Below are 25,290 nucleotides of genomic sequence, written 5' to 3'. Positions count from 1 at the left end.
ATGGACGAAGAAAAGGTGAGGAAAACAATGAGGCTGCAGTTTAGGGAACAAGAACTCGATAGTTTTAACTTTATTTGTTTTTTCGATCGCTACAATTGGTCTTATATATAGCTAGAGAACTACGGGGGAGTAGGCCTTGGGTGAAATCGAAAAATGAAAGATCAGCATTTTATCTTTTTCTTCTTTTTATTCACCTCACTCGTCCAATATTCCCTTTTGCGCTATACTCCTATTTTGAATTTTTACGTAATTTTTTTCTTTCTCTCTCTCTCTTTCCCTCTTTATTTCTCTCCATATATATCTTTGTATATACGCCTAAAACGTGGATCTTTTTGTACTGTATCGCTGCTAATCGTGCTAATTACAATAATAAACAATAATCACCGGCTGTAACACAGTCTAGGAACTTTCTCTACAAGAAAACTATAGAATAATTCACACTGCCTGGTAACGTCTCGATACTAATAACAGACATTGGCCAAGAGCTCGAAGCGAAATGAGGCATCGAGATGGAAAGATTTGGAACAACAGGTACACGAGAACGTTCGAGAATATTAATATATAGTTTATATATGTATATATAAATATTATATTTAACGGTGGAAGTAAAGAGAGGTGTCTCTGTCACAATTATATTTGTACATAGAATACACACCCTTCGGCCTGTTTTCGCTACGAAGAAACTGCGGATGCGACTATGCCAAAAATCCTTTTCGACGAAACGTTACATAGAAAAGTGGCGAGCTTAAGGCTGGGAGTGAGAGGGGGCGGGCGGTGTGCTACGCGTATAACCGAACGGAATAATTTTACGAACGTCGTACAAAATACTCGAGGCTTTTTTACACTACTGGCTCATTACATAACAATGGCTCCCGCAAAAAATAACGACACACGGGAGCATGCAACTGTACATCGGATTCTCTACTACTTACAATAACTATAACAATGAATAAAAATGCCATTGCAGATATGTCCTTAACAGTGCCTGCTTATTCAAGAACTCGAAGAATATCTATCTGAAACAGCCTCGTTCTACGAGTCCAATTCGACTTGGCGTGAAATACGTCCTTATATTTTATATCACTTTTCGCGCTAATAGTCCCTGTAAACGCTGAACACTTCTCGGCTCTTCAAAGCGTACGCCGACACCCATGCGCACCTCGTCCAAATATCTAGCGGCAATTTTCCATCGTCGATAAAATTACTGATTTAGAGAACCGTCACTGTGCAGCGTTTACAGCGGTGCTAGACGAATCAACTTGTAACTTAGCTTTGCTACGAATTCTCTCACTTCGCTTTAACGTATTATCACCTATGGACAGCTGGTTACATGCAGACGTAATTTGGTAGCTGGTCTTCTTAAAAAAATGAATAAAAAAAATTGTATCGCAAGAGCGCCTATCATAGCTCGCTCTTTGACCTCTTTCGCATGCGAACTAGCCCAAAGCTTTTCTCTCGAATGCCGTTTTGCACTATTCAGGGAGACTAACAACGTTTAATCTTTATAACTTTTCGTTATATACATATATTTATCATTTTTCGTGTATACCTTATAGAGATACCTTAAGAAACGACGCAACAGGATAATAGTAAAAAAATAATAAGTTCTGTCTATCCCACTGAAACATTCCGCATGGTCCTTCGCCGTTTGCTACATTTCTCGCTTTCATTCGGTGAATCGTGATACTTAACTATTAATATTTATCATCGTCTTAAAACGATTTTTGCGACACTGAAAGCTGCTGGCCTAATTGAGCGTTTTACGTGAGCCGTGTCGATGGTGATGATGCGTGTCCGTGTGATATCGTGTGTGCTGGCGCGTGTCCACTGACTAAAGCTTTTTACGGAGGGGAGTTAACGAGGCCATACAATAGGCAAACACGCGTTTCTCAAGCTTTTGCCTGCGTATACAATCTTGCTGGAGCTTTAAGCGTATATCTATCTGGATATTGCTGACGAAACTGCTTGATTTTCCTGCTCTCTACAACAGTACCAATACTCTCAATGGTACTCGTCTCGCAAAGCAGCATGTTTCCTTCGCTAACAAGACTAGTTTTCCTGCTTCGTTCGTTCACTCAAGATTTCGGGTAACGACAATATCGAATTTGAGGTGTGTCATCGGCTAAAATCCTTTCGAAAGGTCATCCTTCGACCTCGTTACGAGAGCGGTGGTACTCCTGCTGGGGAAGACTCGGTGGCTCCGCTGGAATTCTTGATTGGTCGTCCCTGAAGGACGCAGCCATCAGTCGGGACGACACTTCCCTCAAAACCTCCTCACTTGTCCTCCCCTTTCTTTCCCTTCGTTCTTCGACAACCTGCACCTTCCTCTTGCTCTTCCTCTTCTCCGTTGCTTCTTTCTCGTGACTCAGCTTTTCTCCTGAAAATCCCACCTGCTTTTATTCTTAACGTGCCATCGGCCTCTGAATATCGTCGAAATTTCGCAAAGATAACCCATGTTGATCTCACTTCGGGAATCAGAGTTCCTGCCCAAGGCGTTTCGAGATTTCGATCTCTCGAACGCTTGTCTCAACTGGTACTCTCGCAGCGATGCTATCAGCCTGGATGAACCGTCCTTCGGGCTCTCCTCGAGTTCCGTCTTCTCCCTCCTTTCCCTCTGACCATCAACGTCCCTCCTTCCCTTCTCCGACATTTTCTCGTCGCGAGTCTGCTTTTCCTCTGCAAATATTCGTGGCTGGCTTAATAATTCCAATTTTCGCGCTGTCGAAGCATTCGTCAACGGGGAGCTATTTGCAGCTGCTGGTAATCGTGAAAGCGGAAGCTTTCACGCTTTGAAATTGAACGTTGGAACGTGTTGGTGGAATTGACAAATGCAACGTTGGATCATCATTGGTTGGGTAAGGAGAGAGTAGAGCAGCAAAGCCGAAGCGAGAAACAGTTTCTTACAAAAGATTGGAATACACGGGAAAACTCGTGTTTCTTACACCCGATTAGTCTCGCTTAATCGGTTTATGCTCGTTATGCTTGGCCAAAGATGTGCTCGCAACAAGCTTAAAATTACAAAGAACTTGAGACATCCAGTTTACTTACAAGCAAAGCACCAACTACCGAGTAAAACTCGCGTTTCACACAAAGTTAATGAAAAAACAAAGATTAGTCCTACAGGCTGAGGTTGTTTACAATGAAAATAATCTACGGGAGATTAATGTGTCACCGCAACAATTATTAACGAATCTTACGATAAAACAAAGATTAGTCCTACATAGGTGGAAAAACTGATTACGGTATATAAAAATAATCTACTGGAACACACGTGATTGTTCGCCATCGCAATAACTGTTAACGAATGTTACAATAACCAATAGAAAGAGGAGCAGAGGTACATCCGTTAATGAAGCAAAATATCGTTACAAATACTTTTTCACAGAGAAGCAGGAAATTTGACAGAAAAATACCCACAAAGCTGGATGATCGATCACAGTCGAACGTCAAGCTTACAAAGCGTATCAATATACAAGGATTGAAAACGCGATTCGTCAATTAAAAGTATAAACTTACACACTTTTCAATCGGAAATGATTCTTCTCTAACGTGTGCTACATTCAAGAACGACCTTGGAAAAGTTTAAATAATAATCGTGCAGATAGAAAGAAGATCGTCAATGGCTATTTCTGGAAAAATATCTATTGAAATAAAGAAACGTGTGTATATCGAAGAAAGATAAAGTTAAATGGAGTAAGAGAGTAGCTGATCGGTCGAGGCACGCGATATCGTTCCATTATCGTGATGCGATGCTATAACGGTACAATATACCACACAGAGATGATGCATCTAAATGTCAGAGATTGAACTTTAGCGTTAATAAATGGAAGGATAAATATGCTCGAGTCGAACGGCCACCCTCCACTTGGGATGAATGGATCAAGGGAGGGGAGGGGAGGGGGGGGGGGGTGTAAAGCTGTGAGAAAATTAACCTTTCAGAGGGTCGTCGATGAGAGATTTCTTGGACACGTGATTCTCGTGGCTCCTATCGGTGGCGTAGCTGTTGCGGAAGAGCGACTCGAGGACCTGCCTGGACGACGGTTTCCTGATCCTTGGATCGCTGGCGTTCACGAGATTCGTGGAGAGCGCGTTGTTCTCGTTATCGCAGCTCAACACCACCGACGAATTGTCCGCAATGAGCTTCTCCGTGTCGGAGTCACCAGCGTTGTAGTAGTTGTTGCTGCTCTCGGACTTCTTCAGGATCGACCTGGAGACGCGTTGGCTCTCGATGAATGGCACGCCCTCGCTGTCTATCGAGTCCGCGGACAGCGAAAGCTTGCTCTCGCCGCTCGCTCCTAAGGATCCGTTCAGTGGCGAGCGAACAAAACAATCGCGCAATATTCTCCTTAGCTTTTTCAACGCTCAACGGGTTCAATTTTCAGCTAGTGCGACGAGAGTGTTTTGCGTGTGCGTATTTTACTCCACCACGAAGGTCTTTGCCAGTGCCTAATTCCACTCTGCCGCATTTCCTTCCGACAAAGCAAAAACTTCATTGCAATGTGACAATCATGCGCTCGCTTTAATGAAACTCCCATGGGAAGCTAATGCGTTTGTGGATGTGCTTGACAATACCAGGCTTGAATTTTGTAAATTTTTCTTGTGACAAAGAAGGTTTTCTTTGTGTTAAATCGATCGGTTAACGTTGGTATTATCAGGAACATCCCAGCTATGAAGTAGGCACTTTCAAATCCTTAAATAAAAACGTTTCTTTCGCCACAGGCTTTCGGCGATAGTACAACGAAGGTCACGAGTTTTACGGTTGAGAAAGTGTGCCAAGCTCTGTGGAGTAAGAAACGTTTCGCTTCCAGTGATACCGCGGGTCTCGATTACTCATATTTTACCCGTGTAATGCCTGGAACCACCAATGGTCCAGAAGAGGTGATGGTTAATATTTCGCGAGGCCGATACCAGGCTGTTCGTTGGATTAAACGGATTTGGACGGCCAATGGTGCGAACCTGCTCGCTGCGTTGATCGTTGTTTTCCTCGGATGACCTCGAGTCCTTCATAGAACCACGAGTCGATGAGCCTTCTTGGCCGTTGACGAATTGCGCCCTGCTTCTGCCACTCTGCAAATTTGTCCATAATATTTGATAAATCGCAAAACAATTGCTAATTCACACACCCTTAACTAAACATTTTATTTGCAATTATTCAGTAGTATTTTTTTTTTTTTTTTTAATATAAGTGTAATTAATGCGTTAGGACGAGTTTGGTCCACACTTGAATCTGCAGGATCTCACCTGCTGAATTCTGATCTTTCTGTGCTTCGGTACCGGTTCGTTGACGAAAAATTGCTTGTTCGTTGAATCCCCGAGCATTGTTTTGGTGTCCCTGAGGGACTCAAGACTTGGAGACGCCTCGCTCGCGACTCGCTCCACCTCGATCGATGCAGATTTCTTCACGCGTCCTCCAGCACACTCCATCGGATTCACGTACAAGTTGCTATCGGCTTCCTCTGTCAAATCGCCCTGCAAAGTTACCAAATCGTCAACGGACCGCTTCTAATCGTGACAAGATTACGAAATCTCTCTCCCCCTCCCCCCAACCATGACTCTTCTTACGCTCTATTTCGATGCCTCTACACGCCACTTATAAATAGAAGAACAGTCAACGTTCAACGATACTTCTGTTTTCGAGGTAAGTATACAAATCATGGAATAATCCTGATGATGTTTTCACGACACTGGACAGTTCAGACCTTTTCCAATTGAAATCTCGAGAAATCGACATTTACTTTTATCGCACAATGAAACTTTCTTGCCTTATCGTTAAATTTACGAGACTTCCCCTTCCTGCATTTCACACCTCTTTCATTCTCGAACCTTTGCTCGTCTCCAGTCAAATATTAGAATTGCTCTTTTCCACAGAGTTGAGATTTTTTTTCGACTACCGCTTCGATGCTTCGTACGTGCAAAAATATGGCGCTACTGTCACGCGAAGGGACGCCGGTGGTTTAGACGTAAAAGAATAGTCAACGTTCATTGTTCAACGATACTTTTTTACTTTCCTAGTTACTTCCATAAATTATCGAATAACCTTAATGGGCGTTTTCCGTGCATTTAAAGAGTTACAGCTCGCACCGACAAAAGTTAACAGAAATCGATACGTTTACTCTGGCGAACCGGTATTCTATTCTATTTAGAAACAGACATTATGTGATGCTGTGTCGACCCGAGTTTGCAAATGGGAAACGCCTAATTATATTTTCACGAGATTGAACAGTTCAGACTTTTTTCAATTGAAATCTCGAGAAATCGACACTTACTTTTATCGCACAATGAAACTTTCCTGCCTTATCGTTAAATTTATGAGATTTTCTCTTCGTGCATTTCACGCCTCTTTCGTTCTCGATCTTTTACTCGTCCTGAGTTAACTATTAGAATTGCTCTTTTCTACAGAATCGTGAGTTTTTTGAAACATTACCTCTTAACTTTTCGATTACCGTTTTCTACAGCGAATTTGGCACTCCTGACACGCGAAAGGAGTGTGGTAGTTTAGAATTTCTAAACAGATGCTCAAAAATATTTTTACAAGTCGTAAAAGGGAAATACGATGTAGTAAACTGCGTCGACATTGTAGTTACCTGGGACATGTCAAATAACACGTTTCACATAAAGCGTGATGCTATAACTTTTATTAGTCATGTAAAAAAGGAAAAAAAGAATTAAAGTAACATCTTTTATACGAGAAATGTTTGCGTGCCGTTTAAATGATTTCCCCTGTGAGTTGGATTGACCGAAAAGTCGATATGTTTGTAAATGGGATTCCCCTCTATATATGTGTATACGTACATGTATATTATAAGTTTAGATTCCTAACGTGATACGAGAGGGCGTGTTGTAACGCGAAAAAGGAAATGAAACGCTTGCAGATTGACCGAAGAAATATTTCGATAAGATCGCTTTTGCGTCTATTGAGAGTGAACGAGAATTTATATATTACACATATCTCTCTCTCTATCTCTCTCTCTTTCTTTCTCTCTCTCTCTCTCTCTCTCTATCTCTTTTTGCCTTTCCATCGATTAATGTTCAAGGTTATTATTTACTCAAGGGATAAACGTCGAAAAGGGGGTGAAATATTTGTTTGATCTACTTTGAAGTTCGAAGGGACGATTACTGTAGAATATTCCAGTGCTTCACACAAATCCTCGTAATTCAAAGTATACCAACAGAAAATAATTAATTATTCCTTTTAACAAATTTTGTCATTATAATTTTCAAATGAGCATTTTCATACAAGAATATTAAAGACTAGTCTTTTTTGCAGAAAGGTATTCGATCCATTATTATATGGGTAAATAATTTTCTATAAAATATAGAATTTATTGTTTATATTTCTAAAAAACTAATTAGTTCTTTAATGGAATCTTATATGTTCTTAGTTTCAGTGAATTATGATTCATTTTTGAAAATTTAATGAATATTTATTGTTTGTAATCAGATATATTACTGTGTCGTTCAATAATTTCTCATTTAATTAATTTATACACTTCTTGATTAATATCAGCTAATATTCCTCTCCGCGGGGATGGAGATTAGTTTGATGCGAGTTTCCACTTTGACGACAATGTTACGTTCGTTGTAAAGTACAACTAGCCATAGGGTTCGTTTGAAATTGAGCATAAAATCTATAGCTTCTGTTATACATATAGACATTTCTCGTAATTCGAAGTGTACCAATAGAGAAGAATCAAGTAACGCTTTTAACTGTTTTATCGATCCATTCTTATACGAACATTTTATTTTAAGAAATTTAAAATGCATTTTACACGTGCTTCTATTCTAAAGCCAATATTATATTCGTTTTAAACCCTATAATAACCAGAGTCTATTTAAAATTTGGCATATAAAGCGCATTTATTACACTAACGTACGAGGGAAGAAAACCGTATGATCAAGAGCTACGAAATGAAGAAAAACTAATCATATACCACTAAACGGAGATAAGCTGGGATTTCAACTAAGCATTTACTTAAGATGATCACTGAGCCAAACATTTCATTGAAGGTTAAATCGAGACAATTTGATCTTAGCTAAGACAAGTCTAAGAGTGCCGTTTAATGATACCGGACTGAAAGCTATTACAATATTCAATAGAACTTATCTTCTCTCTATAAGATCTTGAATATATAGATACTTATGTCACTAATAATTTATAATAAATGTTATTAATAATGTAAACTTTTATTTTCACGACTTAACGTTTGTTGCAGATACTGCATTACTGCATTGTGGTGCAGCAAAAGTTCTGTTAGATACTTTTTATTGTAGCACTCAAGTGCTTCACTAATCCTAGTAATTCGGAAGGCACCGATAGAAACGAAGCACTTACCTTCATTGGCCGTTTGAACGATCAATTTTCACACTAGCCTTTTATTATGAGAAATTGAAGAGTAGGGAAAAGTACCTGGGAGTGAGAGGGATGCGTTTGACAGCTTGCGTATGTATCAGAGCTATCGACGCTGCCTTGTTCGTTGTAATGTCTGGCATAACCAGTAACGTCAGGCGCAGCTGATTGGATAGGTGACATTCCCAAGTCCCCGAACATATAACCAATCCCAGAGCCAGGCTCAGTACCACTTCCAGAACGAAGCGACCTCATCTCTTGACAAACGGGTATTCGAAAGTCGCTGGTCGCCAATGGCATAATGTCCTCAGCATCTCGGAATTCTTTGTACTCCTAAAATCATTATGAGCCAAGCTGAGGAACATCCATTCGCGTGGGTCTGATTCCAGCTGAATCAGCTGATAAAAAGCCATTCTATGCCATTCACAAAACTACGCATCTGCCACCTAGCGGAGAGCAAACACAACCCTTCAAAAATATAACCAAACTGTTTCCTCTCAAAAACGACGCGTACGTTAATTACTGTTATTATCAATGAAGGTTTAGTCGAGTAGTTTCTGTTTTACGACTCCCTTGGAACCGTCTAATCAGGCTGAGCGAAGCAGGCAGAACGGTTAAGAACACCTCGCATAATGCTTGAAAATTGAAATTGCTTTCGTGTTGAAGCAGACGTTCGATGGATATCGCGTGCTGCGTGGGACGCCTTCAAACTATCCACCGTCACGTGTGTCTATACTATATTATCCTCCGTAATGATCTCTTTTCATCGCAGCTCACGCGAATCTCCTCGAAAACATTCTTAACGAGCTAGTCTGATCGAAAAGGCCTTTTCTACTTCGTCTGCAATCCCACGCTTTTTCTACTATTTACGCCAAGCTTCTCCTACAGAACACTTGACTAAAAGTCGTCTAAAAGATGTCTATAAGTCATTTGGTGCTGTATGGGTTCAGACACCGAGATAGGTTAGCTTTTGCTTTACGCGCGGAAGCATACACGAGAGATCGGAAAAACAAATTTTGCTCGAAACCTTTTCCGTTTAGAGGTAAAATTTCCGAGGGCTAAACTGTATTTTTCTACCAGCTCGACGCTGTTTTTAGCTACTTTCCTCGTGCAATTGGAAGTATTTTCTTTCTACTACACAAACATAGGTATAGTCAACTGCCTTTATTTGCTGGCTGTGTTCGCTCCCCACTCGAGGAGGCAGTTCTAGCTTTGTTCACTCTTTTTTTCTCTTTCTTTATTTGTGATGTTCCGTGCACAAGCGATTTTCTACGAAAAATTACTCAAGCATCGGTCATTTTCCTCTCTACCAAGGATTTGCCAATCTTTCGGGATGCTAATACTCGCCTGTTTCTTCCCTTCCCCGACCGGCAGTACTTTCGAGGAGGGACTTACGGAAAACAGGATTATAACCTCCAGGGTGTACACAAACCGAAAGTGAAGAGAAAAAAAACGGGCATTCTTGAAAAGCAGACTAATTTAGTATCGTGCGATCGATGATGCTGCGACATAACGGCAGGAAAGGGAAGTAAGTAAGCTGGTTTCTGATGGAAAAAGGAATACCATAGGTGGGTGTGTGGGGGAAAATCGTGAACCAATGAGTGATTTTTGCAAGAGTGTGGATGTAAATTGGCGCGACCCATCATTAATTGCTGGAATTAGGTATGGCGTGTATCAGAAGCGTTAAGCCAGGAGTTCCAGAGGCTCGTATTGATTTAAATGCAAGGGAGTGTGGGGTGTTAGAACGGTTAAGACGTCGCGGCGTCGGCGGTCACACCGACACGACGCGACGCCTTGACCCACAAATTACGTGTTACACGCAAATCAAATTGCTCGAGGGTAAGCTGTGTAATCTACTGTTTATGGTATATATATATAATATACGTGTTCGAAAGCTGAATGAACGTAGTGGCTATCGTGTGAATGAAAAAGTGTCACGGTATGGTGCGCGGGTCACTGCGTAAAACGGCCGAGACTGCGTTGTGTTTAAGTTTTTGCGTGTGTCCCCGACACACCGTGAAATGTATAACGAAAAACGCGATATAACGGTACACAAAGAGTACGCTAAAATAGCTGACGAGATTCTCGTTTTCATCCGTGCGTGTATAACCCCGCCCTACCCCACTTTATTCGACTCACATATTTCTCCGCCGATTTACGCAGTACTGCAGCGCCATCACCGGCTATAATATACTCTTACTAGTCGTAAATACCTTTGTGGTGCAAAAGCAACACTCGAATTCACTAGGTAATTCATCGATTTTCTCGAATTTTCTGCCATCTTTTTTATCTTCATCCTACAACGTCACACACACACACACAATGGTCTATTTAGCTTTGCTGATATGAATGAGTAATCTGGCGCAGCCCGGCAGCGAACGAGCAGCCTCGCTTAAAACCACATCAAATATCGGCTCGATATATTGTACATCGATAAAATCGAAATTACTGGATACCGAAGGAAAAGTTTTGTAAGGAATGAGAAATATGCTAAATAAGGGATAAGGCTCGAATATTTTCAGTCGGAAGAAACAGTTGGAGGTGAATAGAAATTGAAAATCGACGGAAGGCTCTACGTGAAAAATCAAGGAAATCTCGTGAAACAATGGCTGCGGAAGAAACGAAGCGAAGGGGGAAGAAACGAGGCAACTCGAGCGCTTACCGAGCGAGCAATCCGACAGTTTGTAAAATGAGACGCGCGAGCGTAATACACATAAAAATGTAAAAATTTATGGGATTGGAGAAAGAAGGATCACATGGAGCCAGAAAAAGAAGACATAGATTGACAGAGAACAGAGAGACACGGATAGATAGAACCGATGACGGGTACAAAAGCCATGTGGACAGAGAGACATTAGACACGCCGAAGACAGAGCGGCTAGATAAATCGTGTGTGTTGGCTTAAGAGGGAGAGATAAGGGGGAAAAGTTGGAATACGTGTTGAAGGAACGCGAAGAGTCTCGAGAGAGCACGCGTGCGAACGTGCGTGGGCGTGAGAGAACGCGAGAAAAGTGCGGGACAGACGGACTAGAAAATGAAAAACGGTGAGGAGAGACAACACGGTGTGATATGAGAAACTTTTGCGCGAGTTGTCGAAAATTGCCGTGCGGTGGCGACACTGTGAAACTCCTCCCCACTCGTGGGACCCAAATAGAAAAGCCGTTGATCTGGGATTTTCTTTTCGTCGACAATTACTTACGCGTGTAAACGTATTATGCGTTAGAAATGTTGATTACTCTTCGAGTCTGGAACGGAAGGTTGAAGATTCCTTGAATGGTCGTTTGTGTTAATTTGTTTCCCCGATTGTGGACGGCGGTGACATCCGGAAGGGTCTTCAGTAACGAGCTGTGTTTGTTGATTCGAGTTTCGTGTGTCGACTGTCAAGTAGTGCTGTCGGATATGCTATTGTACAGGCAGTGTTCTCGAATGTCAACCTTCTAAAACTGTCCAGTTAAAGCTTCTCTTGCTCTTTCATCTTTTTCCTCATTGGTTTCTTTTCTGTTCCTATTGGATAGGTTAGGATTCTGGACTTGTAGCTTTTGCGCATTGCACACCAACATTGGCCCAATTACCGCCGATCATCCAACTTCGCCATGGACCGTGAAACACGCACTAACCTCGTTCCATTATTTACGTCGTTAATCCTCGTACTGCTGTTCATTAATTCCAAAGAATTCTAAGCTACTATAAGGAATTTAGCAGGCGATCGAGCAAAAACGAAATGACGCTACCTCTAATTCTATGCCTATACTGCATGAATACAGCTACAGCTAGTAGTCATCGTTTGCAATTGAAAAATGCTCATATACAAAATTAAACTAGGACCAATGCGAGATAACATGTTAAAGTGTATTTATAATAAACTATGTCTATATATTACGCATACGATGCAATTTATACGAATTTAATAAGTATTTTACTCAGCATAACATATAGATATAAATGTATAGATAGTACATATATTTATATTGACAAGTGTATTTATATTCGTGAGAAAAATGGTAGATCTGGCAAAGTAAAAGAGATAAATGCACTGCGTTTGCTGTTTCTTAGTGGAGATTCAGTGTAACATGAATCTCAAAAAAAAAAAAGCGTTTCAATATTCTTTCGCGCTTCTCCCTATGTTATGTATATACATATTCGTCCATTTACTCGCACTTGCTATTCTCACGTCTGTCTCGGGATAAAGTAACGATGTTTTCGTTTAACCAACAGTAAAAAGCACTTGCCAGTCGAGCCTTTGCACATTTTTCCCTCTTTCTCTTTACAGTTTTCGTTTTATCCGAGTGTTTCACAAGTTGCGGTAAGGTCCGATTTTAGCGGGAATTTTCGGCATCTTTGCCCAAGGCTGGTGGTCAATGCGCGCTGTCGGACATTGCCTGTAACACATCGACAACACGTGATCCGTCAGACGATCCTCCGATTGGCCGACCACGGAACGTTACACTCTCGTCTTTCTCATCGACCGCTAAATCTACATATAATACTTAAATAAATATATATTCTTTTCATGTTTGTATAAAGTGTACCGCGCTTGCAATAACAAAAACGTTTTCTTTTCAGGGAGGAACGTTCGAAAAGCCAAGTGTCGAGAGAGGAAGGTTACGTTATATCCACGATGAGAAGAGATAGAAGAAAGTGAAGTGCCAATCTTTCGGGCTCCGTGGATCGTGGCGCTAGTTTCGTCTCCACAGTGGTGAGGTGAGAGAGGTATATCTCTCGTATGATTGGAAAGGGGAAGAGGGTGGGGGTAGAGTCGCGTGACTTCGAAGACCACGCTAGACGATGTCGAGTGATGAAAAAGTGGAGAATTAGTCGGTCGATGAAGAATTCGTTAGAGTTGGGCGTCGCGTGGTCTTCGATGGGATATTAAAACTAGCAAAAATGGAGTTATAGAGGATCAATGAGAGTAAAGAAGAGGCGTCGTTCGCGTCGTTGGACTTACGCTAGGCGTAGTGTTTCCCTGATTGGAGGCATGATGGGCCGGAATCTCGTCTTGATAGTAATTATCGTCGTTCTGCGTGCCCGGCAGACTTTGAGCATAATCGAGCAGTCGACGGTTAGGACTGTCCGGCGTGCTCGGTATATCAGTCGGCAGATTAGCCGGGAAGCAGGTGGACGCGCTGCGGCGGTGTCGAGAGACACCGTAATGCTCATAGTTACGGTAACATCCGGCTCCAGTCTGTGCTGGACCCCGGCCACATGCTGATTCACCCTCGGTACTGTTGCCGTCGACTCCGGACATGTTGTGACCTGTAATCAGCATGCACGCACACACACACGCGAGAAATGACGAACGGTGGTTCCTAGAGAAACGAGGTTTCTGGCAAATAACAGATATGCCAAGAGGACGGGGAGTGGGAAAGTGTCTCGAGGAGATTCTTACCAGTCTCGACGATAACGTCGATGAGATCCATACTCTTGGCGAAGGCGTCCCTCAGGTTGATGTGGTGGAAGGACACGATGCTGCCCTCTCGCTTCGCCCTCTCGAGGGCCTCCCGTCTCTTCAGGGCCTTCTCGCGCCTCATCTGATTCTTGTAAAACTCGGCGAAATTGTTGACGATAATGGGAATGGGTAACGCGATTACCAGGACACCACAAATACAACAAACACTGCCGATCATCTTGCCGAGAGGGGTCGTGGGTACGATGTCGCCGTATCCGACGGTGGTCATGGTGATTCCCGCCCACCAGAAGGTCTCTGGAATGCTTATGAACTTGGTCCCGGGCTCCTCCTTCTCGGCGAAATAGGCCAGGCTCGAGAATATGAGAACGCCCATCGCGAGGAAGAGCATCAGCAGGCCGAGCTCCTTGTAGGAGTTGCGCAGCGTGAAGCCGAGGCTCTGAAGCCCGGTCGAGTGGCGGGCCAGCTTGAGGATCCGCAGGATCCGCATTATACGAAAGATCTGCACTACCCTGCGCACGTCCTGGAACTGGTCGGTCGCGTTCTTGTTCGTCTCGACCAGGAACAGAGAGACGTAATACGGCAGTATCGCCAGCAGGTCGATCACGTTAAGACCACCCTTGAAGAACTTCCACTTGTCCGGCGAGGCACTGAACCTGAGCGCGTACTCGAGTGTGAACCACGTTATACATACAGCCTCCACCATCGCCAGCTGTGGATTGTCTTGAAAGTTCCCCTTCTCGTCATTCACTTGCATACTAGGAATGGTGTTGAGAGTAAGTGCGATCGTCGAAAGCACGATAAACAGTATCGATATCACAGCTATCACCTGCAAAGACCATACAACGATCCAGCATCTCCTTCAACATCCACGCGACACCCTCGAGAAATCCTGCCAACGAAGGACGATCGACTCGAGAGAGAGAGAGAGAGAGTCAGAGAGACGTGGTATATAGATACAGAAAGAGAGAGAGAGAGAGAGAGAGAGAGAGAGAGAGAGAGAGATTCGACCTGGCTGGCCTCCGATAGAGCTCACACTGCCGTTTACCGGAAAAGCACGAGGCGGAACTCGTGACTCCATCAGGATGTAGATAGAGTTCCGAGCTCCGCTTCGTTCAAGCGTTGCGGCTTTGGCATTGCGTCCATCCTCGTGGAAAAAGCATTCAGATCGATCGCATCTTACAAAATACTGCTCGGCGATTAAGCGACAGTGATTAGCTTTCGTCCGTCCGTCCGTCCGTCTCGCAGCTCAAGCACAAGAAAAATACCGATGAGCCCGATAAATACGCAGCACGAACAACCATATACATCGTATGTGTATGTACACATGGGTGAATATCAACGAAAGCAAGCTAAAGTAACTGCAACTTTGGGCAGTAGTGGATCGAGATGGTAATAACTGGAGTGGACTCTTCTCTCCATCTCGATCATGAAAGATGGTTCGAGATTCGGCAGTATGTTTCAATGCCGTTTCTTCGTTGACCCTTCAAAACCCCGCTCCCTACGTCCAAAGTTAACCGAATAAGCGTCACTTGCGCTACATTGCGATATCAATTCTTCGTCTTACCAGGATCGATCGGCGAGACTCGGGAGGGAAGAGGACGGGTGGGCCAGTTTTGCATGTAAAACTGGATACGGAATTCATTTCCGGTTACACCCTGGACATACTCGGCCCTCCAGAGTCTCCGACCAATTAAATCACGATAAAAGCTTAGGCTTCGACAAAAACAACTGGTGCTACGACTATAAAAACACTCCGTCCCTGCACCATACTGATATATACGGCCACAAAATTTCATGTGGAGAAAATTGGACCAGTATGGAGCAGTGGGAAAATGTACAATATTAATATATAAATCCGTGGGCCGACTGGTGAAACAATGAAACTGTGTGTTTTATGATCCCATTATATTTAGAGACTCCCGAGCTTTCATTATCGACCACAGTCCGCCCACGTGACGCACAGATGCAAGCAAAAGTAAAGAAACGTGAACGAAAGAGAAAGAAGAGTTGTTGAAGAATAAAGTGTACGCTTTGCTCTCCTGTAATAATGAATCGGAAAGCGCTTGGCTTACGGCATGCATTTGTGAGTTTATTGGTGATTTTGATATATGATTGTGATAGTGTTGACATTAGTGTGCTGGAGGTTGTGTGATTAGGGTTTGCTCGTGGGTCAGTGAAGGCGTAGACTACTATAGCGGTGAAGCAGCTTGTACAAGCAATCTCTCCCGTTAACAGGTTGTAGTTATTTACAGAAACCTCTTCTCCCAGTTGCCCTCAGCGTCGCTCTCACACACCTAAGAACTATTGACTATCCTCCCTCCCACTTTATAACCAATTTTCTCCAGCTTTTCACGAGAATTTTCTCCACCGATTAATCGCTCGCGCACCACGAAACGTCCTCGCGCTATATTTTTAACAAGCCAATCTACAATTAAAGATCATTCCGTGTTGATAAAAATAGCAACGGGTCTCCAAAGATATACTTGTCCCTGAAGTAGAAGTAGAATTGCGTAGAGCTCGTTTAATTTTAGACGCTTATTGTTTCCATCAGCTTTGAAAATATATCTTTACTCTTTATTGTGTTTTGAATACGTAAATCTATTTTCTCGTTTCTTTGGAAATTTAATGTACAATTTGTCTACTCGATGTTGATTCTTACTTCTCTCTGTCCGGTCGAAAGTGAATTGGATCGATTTCAGAAGCGGGATGCGAGCTAAAGACTCGGAGGAGTGGTGGTGAAGCGGAGGACATTGAAAAAAGGAGAAAAGGAATGGAGAATCGGACCGAGTGTGAGAGATTTGATGGAATCGATAAACATTTAAGTGGATGCTTGTGCTCTCGGAGGGTGTTCTGCCCTTCGTTGATCGGTGTTAGTTAAAAGACGCCTAGTAAAATAGAGAAGAACGCTCAAAGGTAATAATAGAAAACAGTGAAAAATAAAGGTTGACAGAATTTTCAAATGCAATGGTCGCGTACATAGTTACTAATATCGAGCGTGGTGCTGGTTTAAATATAACAGGGAATCGATATTACTTTGTGTAATATTGAGGAGCGCGTTAAACAGAGACCTTTAGGGTGTTCTCGAGAAAACGACTTTCTTCGCGAATGTGGCCCTGGATCGATTGGCCCGAGTATTTTTGCTTCGAAGCCACCTGATACCGGAGTCTTCGCGAGAAAAATCGAATCCACGTCGAAGCTTCCTCGAAGGTGAAAGAAACGAAGGAAAAACCTGGCAAGGCCATCGCCCCAAAACTTTATGTACGTAAGACAGTGATTAGAAGAAGGAGAAAGAAAGAGAGTGAGAGGGGGGGGGGGGAGTGGGAGAGTTTTGCAAGACTACAAATCGCGTGAGCCAAACGGTCTAAAAAGTGATTGAAAATGAGAGTAATCATACTGAGACTGTACAAAGTGAATTTGCAGTGTAATAAAAGCGTGCGAATTAGAGTTCCTTTGCCACCTTACGAAGGAGTAGTTGTGTGCAACGTGCAGTGTATATCGTTCGTCGTGTGTATGTGCGATTGTCCATAATGTGTACAATAGGTCTCGCAACAGCCGCCCATTTCCGGCGCTTTGCATTATTTCGCCCTCCGGAAGTAACTGGCACGCGAGTACAACGTTGATCGTTCCTCTAATTCCTCCACTCGTTACACGTGTATACCCGAAATACACGAAAAATCATTACTCAAAGTCCAATTCCGAAGGTCGAATTTAATCGGAGGAGAAGCATGCACACACGCACACACACAGATGTTAAAGTGTACTTGATCAATGAGCCAGAAACGATTAGTGTGTAATTGGTTTGAGAGAGAAATTACAGTGCAATGCTTGAGCTATTAATGAGCAGGTATACACGAGTACGAATCGAAATCGCTCGTAGTGAATTTATCCATTATTTCTCGCCTTAATATCGTTACGATTATCATTGGTAGAGGGAGCGGTGTCGAGAAAGAATCGTCGTGATACCTGGTAATCGCGTATAGAACATTCCTATTTTCATCGTGTTTTTATGGGAAAGGTTATCGACTAGCTAGAAAGAACGTAAGGAGGATTAATTAGAAATCGTGATGTGGCGCCACCTAGAAATAAAATTAAGATTACAGAATCGACGTAAAAAGTGTATAGTTTTGCAAAATGCTCAGTGATTGATTTCTCCTACTGTATAACTCCTCAACGATAAATCTATTTGAACTAGCACTATAGTTCTAATATATATATATATATATAACAATCGGGGTTGCGTACAGAGCATAATTAACGAACACAATAACGTTAATGAGCTGTAACAGGGGAGTCGTGCCATTTCCTATATAGGAGCTCGACTAATTGATACTCGAAGGACGACTATATAGATAATGGTCTATCCTAGAGTAGCTTAAACACGTGTCTGATCTACGTAACTATTAGATCTGTGATTCGATTAAGGTTTCTGCGGTACCTTGGCTCGGCTCGAGAATCCGGCCCAAACTGTAAAGTTGGAGAAAGCATGAAATTGCAGTAGCAAAAGAGCGCAACTGTCGGACTCGTAAACAAAGTCGAGAAAGGAAGTAGACGCCTGGAGTTCCGTTTCGGGTAAGGGAGGAAAAATCGCGAGAGGCGACTTACCCTGGCGGCGATGGAAGTGGTGGGTTTCTCCAGAAGATCCCAGAGCCACTTTTGATATTGGGCACACTGACCCTCGCCGAATTCTTCCTCCTCTCGCTGCCTGAGGGACTCGGCTTCCTTCCTCATCTCCTCGTGCACGTGCTCCTTGCGCTGATGGTACTTGTGCTGGCAGCAGCTCTCCAGGTAGAGCTCGTCGATGCCCCAGTACTCGAGGTCGTCGCTAAAAGCTAGCACGCACATCTCGTCGACGAGATGAAGCTTGCCGGTCCTGTAAAAGTTGAGGATCGAGCTGAAGGACTTTGGATGTCGGTCGAAGAAGTACTCGTTGTCGACGAGGGAGTAATCGTCGCAGAGTTCGATGAGCGCCTCGTGGGTGTTGCAGTCGCGCAGCCTTCCGAGCCTGGTGTGCGGCAGCCTCTCGAGCGTTCTCCAGAGGACCTCGTGCTTCACGCCTCCGACGTTGATGGAGACCCTGCGGCTGAGAGCCTTGGACCGCATGTGCATGAGGGGCTCCGGGGGCAGTGACGTCATTGACCTCGAGAAGGCACGCTGCTGCTGCATCTGCATCTGGAGGTTGAGAGGCGGCGGCAGAGGGGGCGGAGGCGGGGGTGGCGGTGGTGGTGGCGAAGGGGGCTGTGGCGACGTAGGCTGCCCAGGAGGAGGCGGTAAGGGCGGTGGTAGCGGCGGCGACATGGACGAAGGTGGCGGGGGCAGCGTGACCGGCGTCAAGGGGGCAACCCCGACCGCTTGCAGCGGTGCGTAGCGGACCTCCTTGGCGAGGCCGCTCTGCCCCCCTAGGAAGCTTCCGCTTCCGGGCACCGTTCCCATCCCCGTACCCGTCACCTGCCCGCTTACCGCCTGCTGCCCGTGACTGCTGTATCCTCCCGCTGTCCCCATACCACCCCCAAGCCCAGCGACGCTCTTCCTGAGAATAGTGGAAGCTCCGTCGCTGACGTTGCCGCCTCCGCCGCCGGCGCCGGCGCCGGAAGCCTCGAAGCCGAAGCCCTGCTCGACCCCGATGTTGTAGGAGGCCGCGCACACAGGCGATGACGAGCCCCCATTGCGATCGCTACCCACGTCCGCCAGTCTGTCCTCCTCCGAGAATCTCTTCTCCTTCAGCATCGACTTCTCCGACCACCAAGAAGCCCCGAGACCTCCCTCTCCTCTTCCTGCTCTCTCCAGTCTGCTTCACGCGCCGTCCTCTTCTCCACTCCTATTACACCTCTGCTTCCACTTTCACTCCTCCTCCTCCACCCCCACCCCCTCCTCCGCCTCTTCTCCTTCTTCTCCTTCGCCCTGTCCTCCCCCTTGATTTTCTTCCTCTCCGGTATTCTCTCCTCTCGCTTCCTTTTCCTTCCTCCTCCGCCTCGTCGTCCTCCGACTTGGACTCCTTCTCCCTCATCCGTCCCAACGGCGATCCCAGCACGGCGATGCTGCTCCAGGTCCCCGTCGACAGCGTGTCATAGCCTGCAAAACGAAATTTCGCATATGAGAGTCGCTTATTCGAATCCTGGCCGCAGCGCAATGGGACCAGAAACGAGGCCATAGCGATCCGAGACTATTTTCGTTCTGTATAATCGAAAACGGTCGCTCGCGTTGCACGCGCGGAATCGCAAGGTCGGAATCTCCGCTGGCCTATGCCAGCAACCGCGGAAGCTGCGAAAGCTGCTCTGCTCCACTGTTTACATCTACGCTATCGAAACGATCTACTGTTTAGCGCTATTTATAGGTCTTCTCCGGGGTCGCTGCTCCCTGACCCAGATTCCCCTTGGAATGCACCTGTCCTCGCCTTGCGCCTTGCTCGATTCGCCAAACAGCATGCACGTGCTCCCTTGTCTCCCGTCAACCCTTGTATTGTAGCTCCGCGTCACGGCGAGTCCTCGCTCGCTACGCACCTAGGTATACCTATATCACTGTAGCGCCGCTATTTCGAGATGGCACGTGGCCTCATCGCCGGCAAATTGTCCCAGCATGTACTATAGACAATGCAAGAAAATAGCCGCGACGCTAAATACTCGGTCCGTTAATGCCAAAACTCCGTCGCTCCTCGAGCCATCTTGCCAAACCTCCTCCAATTTTCACCGACGTTATTTTCGAGTCTTCGGACCTCCGTGGGAGATCCACCGGACGTTGCAACGTCCCCTGCACGTCCTACGAACCTTCCACCTCTTTCATCTCGCCCCAGAAACGCTACGAATATCCTCTCTCTCTCTCTCTCTCTCTCTCTCTCTCTGTCTTGCAGGACCATACAGAATTCTACATCGACGATACAAAGTTTCTCCTCGAGAAAATAGCGAAACGTGTCAAGAATGAGTTTGCTCGACGAAATTTCGACAGTTTTTCGAAGGCCAGCCAAATATTTGGTGTCAAGGTTCGTCGATTCGAGCGGGGATCAGGATAATTGGACGAAATTCGGCCAGGTATTCGAAGGGTTGACGGCGCTGGGTCGGCGCCTGCGCGCTTTTCGATCGATATTTACCACTGGCACGCACACATAGCCACGTGCGCGCGCGGGTTTGGCTTCTCTAGTGGTCGTGGCCATTCATAGTCAGCCGTTACTAATCGTACACTCGCACCGCGCTCAGCTGAACTCTTCACGGTTATCGAGCGAGCATCGCAGGATCCTTTCGCTGATTTTTCGCATTTTTCAGGAGCGTTATTTATTTTCTTTTTCTTCTGTTTTTTTTTAGCCTCGCAATCGATGCTCCCTTTAAGCGCGATGCCTACCAGCAACTATAACCTGCGCTCGGTGGGTAGTATAGCAACGACGCTACCGCAAAAGGTGATTTCTCTTCGATCGCCAAGAACTCGAATTATGGATCAAGGCCTCTTGATGCAACCTAACCTGCGAGACTCGCGCGCTTGCCATGATTCACGTTTATTTGACTGAAATATTCCCTGCGAATGCCGTTACTGCTCTGTAAATTCTCGTATTATTAGCTCCCTCGAACTTTATCTCCGCGAGACCGGTTTTCGGGATTTTGTAAAAGACTGTACCTGTTATCCGTGTATATAGCACAATTGCGAGAACCGCGAATTTCTCTCGTCCATTCTCGCGTTTTTATATTATTTTTGATTCATGGTTGAAGCGCGGTATGTTTTATCGACGTGTACGATATATTACGCATATATATAAGCTTCGTGGAGTTTCATCCAATTCCAGCACTCCGTTACTTTGGAGGGGACAGTTTTCCTCGAAGCCAATTGTGGTAAAGGGTAGTCCCTAGATACAAGTGACGTGACACACTGCTTTGCCTTTACATTATTATTGGACGTTACATTTTAGACCCCATTATTCCCGGAACGTGACAGCTGAATATTGACGCGAAGCTACTAAGGGGAAAGAACTTTAATGGAGCTTCGATAGTTTTATATATACGTATACGAGTACAGTTGGATTGTCCGAGGGAAAACTTCCTTTTCCACTTCGCGATAAACACTGGCTTTCGAATTCTGTCGTTTTGTCGCTCTAATTTTCTTATCATTGTACAATAACCGGACGAAGGAAGTTATTTGTTAAGTGTCAGTTTCGGTAACTCTGCAAAGTTTTACTCCACGAGCGGCCATTTTAATTCTGGCACTATAAGGAAGAGAGCTTCATAAATCGTTAGAACAGATTTAAGTAGTAAAGTCGTTAAGTACAAAAGTCGCTGAGACTAATTGAGTCTAATTGCTGAATTGTTTCTCCACGACGAGTCTTTGTAAATCGTCGTCCTATAGTTTTTTTAATAAGTATTTTTTTTTTTGTAATAAATAGTAGATTCTGAATTTTATTATTTTTATGGATTTTAATAGCATTTTCAAAATAACGATGCGATGAGAGTTATTTATCGCGTGATTGTTCCGGCAACTCTGCAAAGTTTTTCCTCAAGAGCAGCCATTTTAATTCTGGCACTAGGAGAAAGAGCAATCTTCATAAATCTCTGGAGACAATTCAAGTAGAACAGTCAATAATTAGAAAAATCTTCTAGAACCAATGGAGTCTGATTACCGAGATCCTTTTCTACTGCGGAACCTCATAAATAGCAGCAAAGCTCTTCCTACGGTTCAGCGATAAATAATTTTCTATAACGAACAATAGCTTTAAATCTTATTATTTTCTATTTCAAATTTTATAGCATTATAAATAACAGAAAAACGAAAGATATCGATCGCGTGTCAATTCGACTAATTCTGCAAAGTTTTTCCTCAAGAGCAGCTATTTTAATTCTAGCCTCGGAAGAAAGAGCAAGCCCCATAAATTGACGAAGAAGATTCGAGTAGAAAAGTCATTAATAATAAGTAGAAAAATTCGCTAGAACCAATTGGGTCTGATTACCAAAGTGTTTTTCCACTAGGTCCTCGTAAATATTCGCAAAGCTCTCGCTACCGTTCACCACTGAATATTTTCCCAAGAATAAAACTCGCATTAAGCATAGATATACGTCCCCGCAAGGAATAAGTTTCAAGCGTTAGCATAATGTGCTTAGTACAATATTCAATGTGTGTAATCGAGGAGAGGAAACGATCTTCATGAATCATAGGAGGTTTTAACGGGTGTTTTGCCAACTGTCTTGGTAGATCTTGAAATACGAGTTTTCTCAGAAAGTTGACATAACGGGTATTAAAGGATGGTCAACGAGGTGGGGGAAAATCGGTAGTCATAAATCAAGGTTTTAGTCGAGATAGAAGCAGCAAATGTTTTCATTGTCCGCGTCGAAACAATGCGAGCTTGGACAGAGAATGCCGAACGCGACGAATCGTCGGAACGGAGAAAAGGCGGGAAGAATTTTGATTGGCTGGCCGGAGTTTCGAATCGTTGCAAGAAAACAGCCCGAGCACGACGTGTCGATACAAGGAGAAACAGCAGGAAGACATGACACCCCGGGGGGAAGCTCCCCTTGTGTCTATAGGAAAGTGGGGCTGTGCGTGCCGAGGGTGAATACGGGGCACTGCTGACGGTGCGGGCGAGGGTGGGGGTGGGGTGGCGTAGGAAATCGATTTTTTTCCTCTCGGTGACCCAGCCAGCCAGCGTGTCGCAAAAATATTTGGCAACGCTTCCTATTCTCCTACTAGCATCGGCCCTGTACGACCGTACTGCAGCGGGCACCTCGCGAACGTCGCACGTATCACTGCTAGACAACGGCTGGCTGCAACTTTCGTTTACCACTTGGCATCCGTATCCACTAACGATATATGCACGAGAGACGCACACTCTGGAGCGTTCCCTCCAACGGACAAACAGACACACGTACGTAAGGAATGCATTTTCTACTTCCTCGAGAAAAGCGAGGATAACGGGCCATTGAGAAACGTGGATAATGGCTCGTTGGGAACAGCGTCTGGCTAAGAACGGAATTATCCACTTACGTTTTACGAGAATCGCAGGTCGCACTTTGCGGTGGTAATGCGAAGTAGAAAAGGCAACACAGCAGCAGCAGCGAGAGGCAAGAAAGAAGTAGAGCAAAGCTAGGTAGCTCAGACCTCACTGGCCATTGGAACTCGGTCAAATCTAGGTCGCCAATACCAATTTCATAAAGCTAGTCCTGCATCGTGATATACTATACTCGCTCTGTCCCTTGTTCTCGGACGTTAAACGTTGCAACGAACCGACAGATCTCGAGCTGTCAGTGAGCCAAGCCTCGAAGCTTGGCAGATGCAGCTTTGCGAAAATTGTCGTCGCGCCACTCGTCGCGCATCTAACGAAATTTGATCTCGTTATCGTTTCTCACTTTCTAGTTCCTCGAAGTTTCATTCCACCGCTCATTTTCCCCTTTCTCATATATATGCATATATATATATATATATATATATATATATATTCCCTCCGACTCCTCGCATTTAATCTCAACACGCTCCCACTACGAATGGTTTCAATTTCAAACCCTTCGAAAGGGAAAACAAGAGCTTTTACCCTTCTAGAAATCACTTAAGTATCGTACTAAGTATTATTGGAATATCCGTGAAAAACAAACGAGAACTCGATAAGCTTTCAGCTGGTTGGAGGTCACGCGAGGAAAGACGTAACGTGGTTGGGCTGTGGATAGTCATTTAGTGAGTGCACCAGTGGAAAAAGACCGGACTTCCCATGGGGTACCCCCTACGTGGAAATAACGTGTACAGTATCGTTTGAACGAATATTCCAAAGTTAATGAAAACTGATCTGATTGACATTGGCGATCGACTCAAACTGATCTAGAGAATTCACTTGAACGACACCACTCGACGTTGAAGAAAACATATCGATAATAAAAGAAGAGAAAATTTCCAAAGTTGAACACAAAATTGAACAAGATCAGTTTTCGTTCGATCATTCTAAACCCTGAGAATAATTTCTCCTTAGCTCTGTATGGCTTTTCCAAGGCACTGATGAATGGTGAAAGCTTCAACGTGATTCACTATTGAAGTTAGCATTGAGTTAGAGTCCTTCTGCGTTTGGGGTCCGCAGCGACAGTGGTTAACCCGGTCCCGGTGCTCAGGGTTACCGAGTGGCGAAATCTGGAGCAAGTGTAGAGCGTCGCGACGCCTACCTACGATGATGGCGTCCTCGACAAGCACGCGGTCGAGCACGAGTGGCCGTCGGTTGCTGTCCCTGACCGCGGTGGCTAAGAACGGCCTGTGCGACTGGCCAGTTAAAAAATAGCAACTGTCGAGTCACGGAAGGCTTCCAAGTCCCAGCTGAGCGGCTCTTTTCAGTGATCGCGACATCATCCGGTCTCACTCACCTCTTCCTTAAAATTGCACGATAGACAAGAATACGTTGGCCGTTCCGCGAGTGAACGTACACCGCGGCACAGCCAGCATCTCGTCGTCAACGACGAGGCTTCGTACGAAGACCGACGGTGACTGACGTCGTCGACTGACCGCGACGAGCTGCTCTGCCTCTGTGCTCGATGCTTGCTAGTGTTGCTACTGCTCTCTTCGTTGCGTGCAGACGACCAACGGACCTCGGCGT

The 25,290-nt window shown here is 44.6% G+C and overlaps 1 protein-coding gene across 1 annotated transcript; it reads right to left on the bottom strand.

Annotated features, from left to right (window-relative positions):
• Positions 1–39: 39 nt before the first annotated feature.
• Shab (Shaker cognate b) lies at positions 40–25,273 on the bottom strand. Its single transcript, XM_066728908.1, has 11 exons — positions 25,061–25,273; positions 18,357–19,823; positions 13,734–14,580; positions 13,293–13,600; positions 10,561–10,644; positions 8,408–8,680; positions 5,242–5,469; positions 4,842–5,067; positions 3,933–4,295; positions 2,467–2,676; positions 40–2,377 (listed from the first exon to the last, which is right to left on the bottom strand). Exons 2-11 carry the CDS (start codon positions 19,476–19,478, stop codon positions 2,142–2,144), a joined length of 3,897 nt encoding a protein of 1,298 aa, XP_066585005.1. The 5' UTR covers positions 19,479–19,823; positions 25,061–25,273; the 3' UTR covers positions 40–2,141.
• Between the last annotated feature and the right edge of the window lie 17 nt (positions 25,274–25,290).

The sequence above is a fragment of the Prorops nasuta genome, unplaced genomic scaffold (assembly GCF_024137725.1).
Source record: "Prorops nasuta isolate Cenicafe-Biocafe unplaced genomic scaffold, Cenicafe_Pnas_1.2 PNAS00006, whole genome shotgun sequence".
Classification (NCBI taxonomy): domain Eukaryota; kingdom Metazoa; phylum Arthropoda; class Insecta; order Hymenoptera; family Bethylidae; genus Prorops; species Prorops nasuta.
Note: the sequence above shows the minus strand (reverse complement) of the source record. Positions and strands in the feature narration are given on the sequence as shown.

Bases quoted from the DNA above. Each gene is read 5' to 3' on its own strand.
- Shab (XM_066728908.1), bottom strand. From the start codon at position 19,478: ATGCTGAAGGAGAAGAGATTCTCGGAGGAGGACAGACTGGCGGACGTG. The intron at 5,470-8,407 runs GTACTTTTCCCT...GTAACTTTGCAG, and splicing joins CGCATCCCTCTCACTCCCAG to GGCGATTTGACAGAGGAAGC. The intron at 2,677-3,932 runs GTTAATTTTCTC...GAATATTTGCAG, and splicing joins CATCGACGACCCTCTGAAAG to AGGAAAAGCAGACTCGCGAC.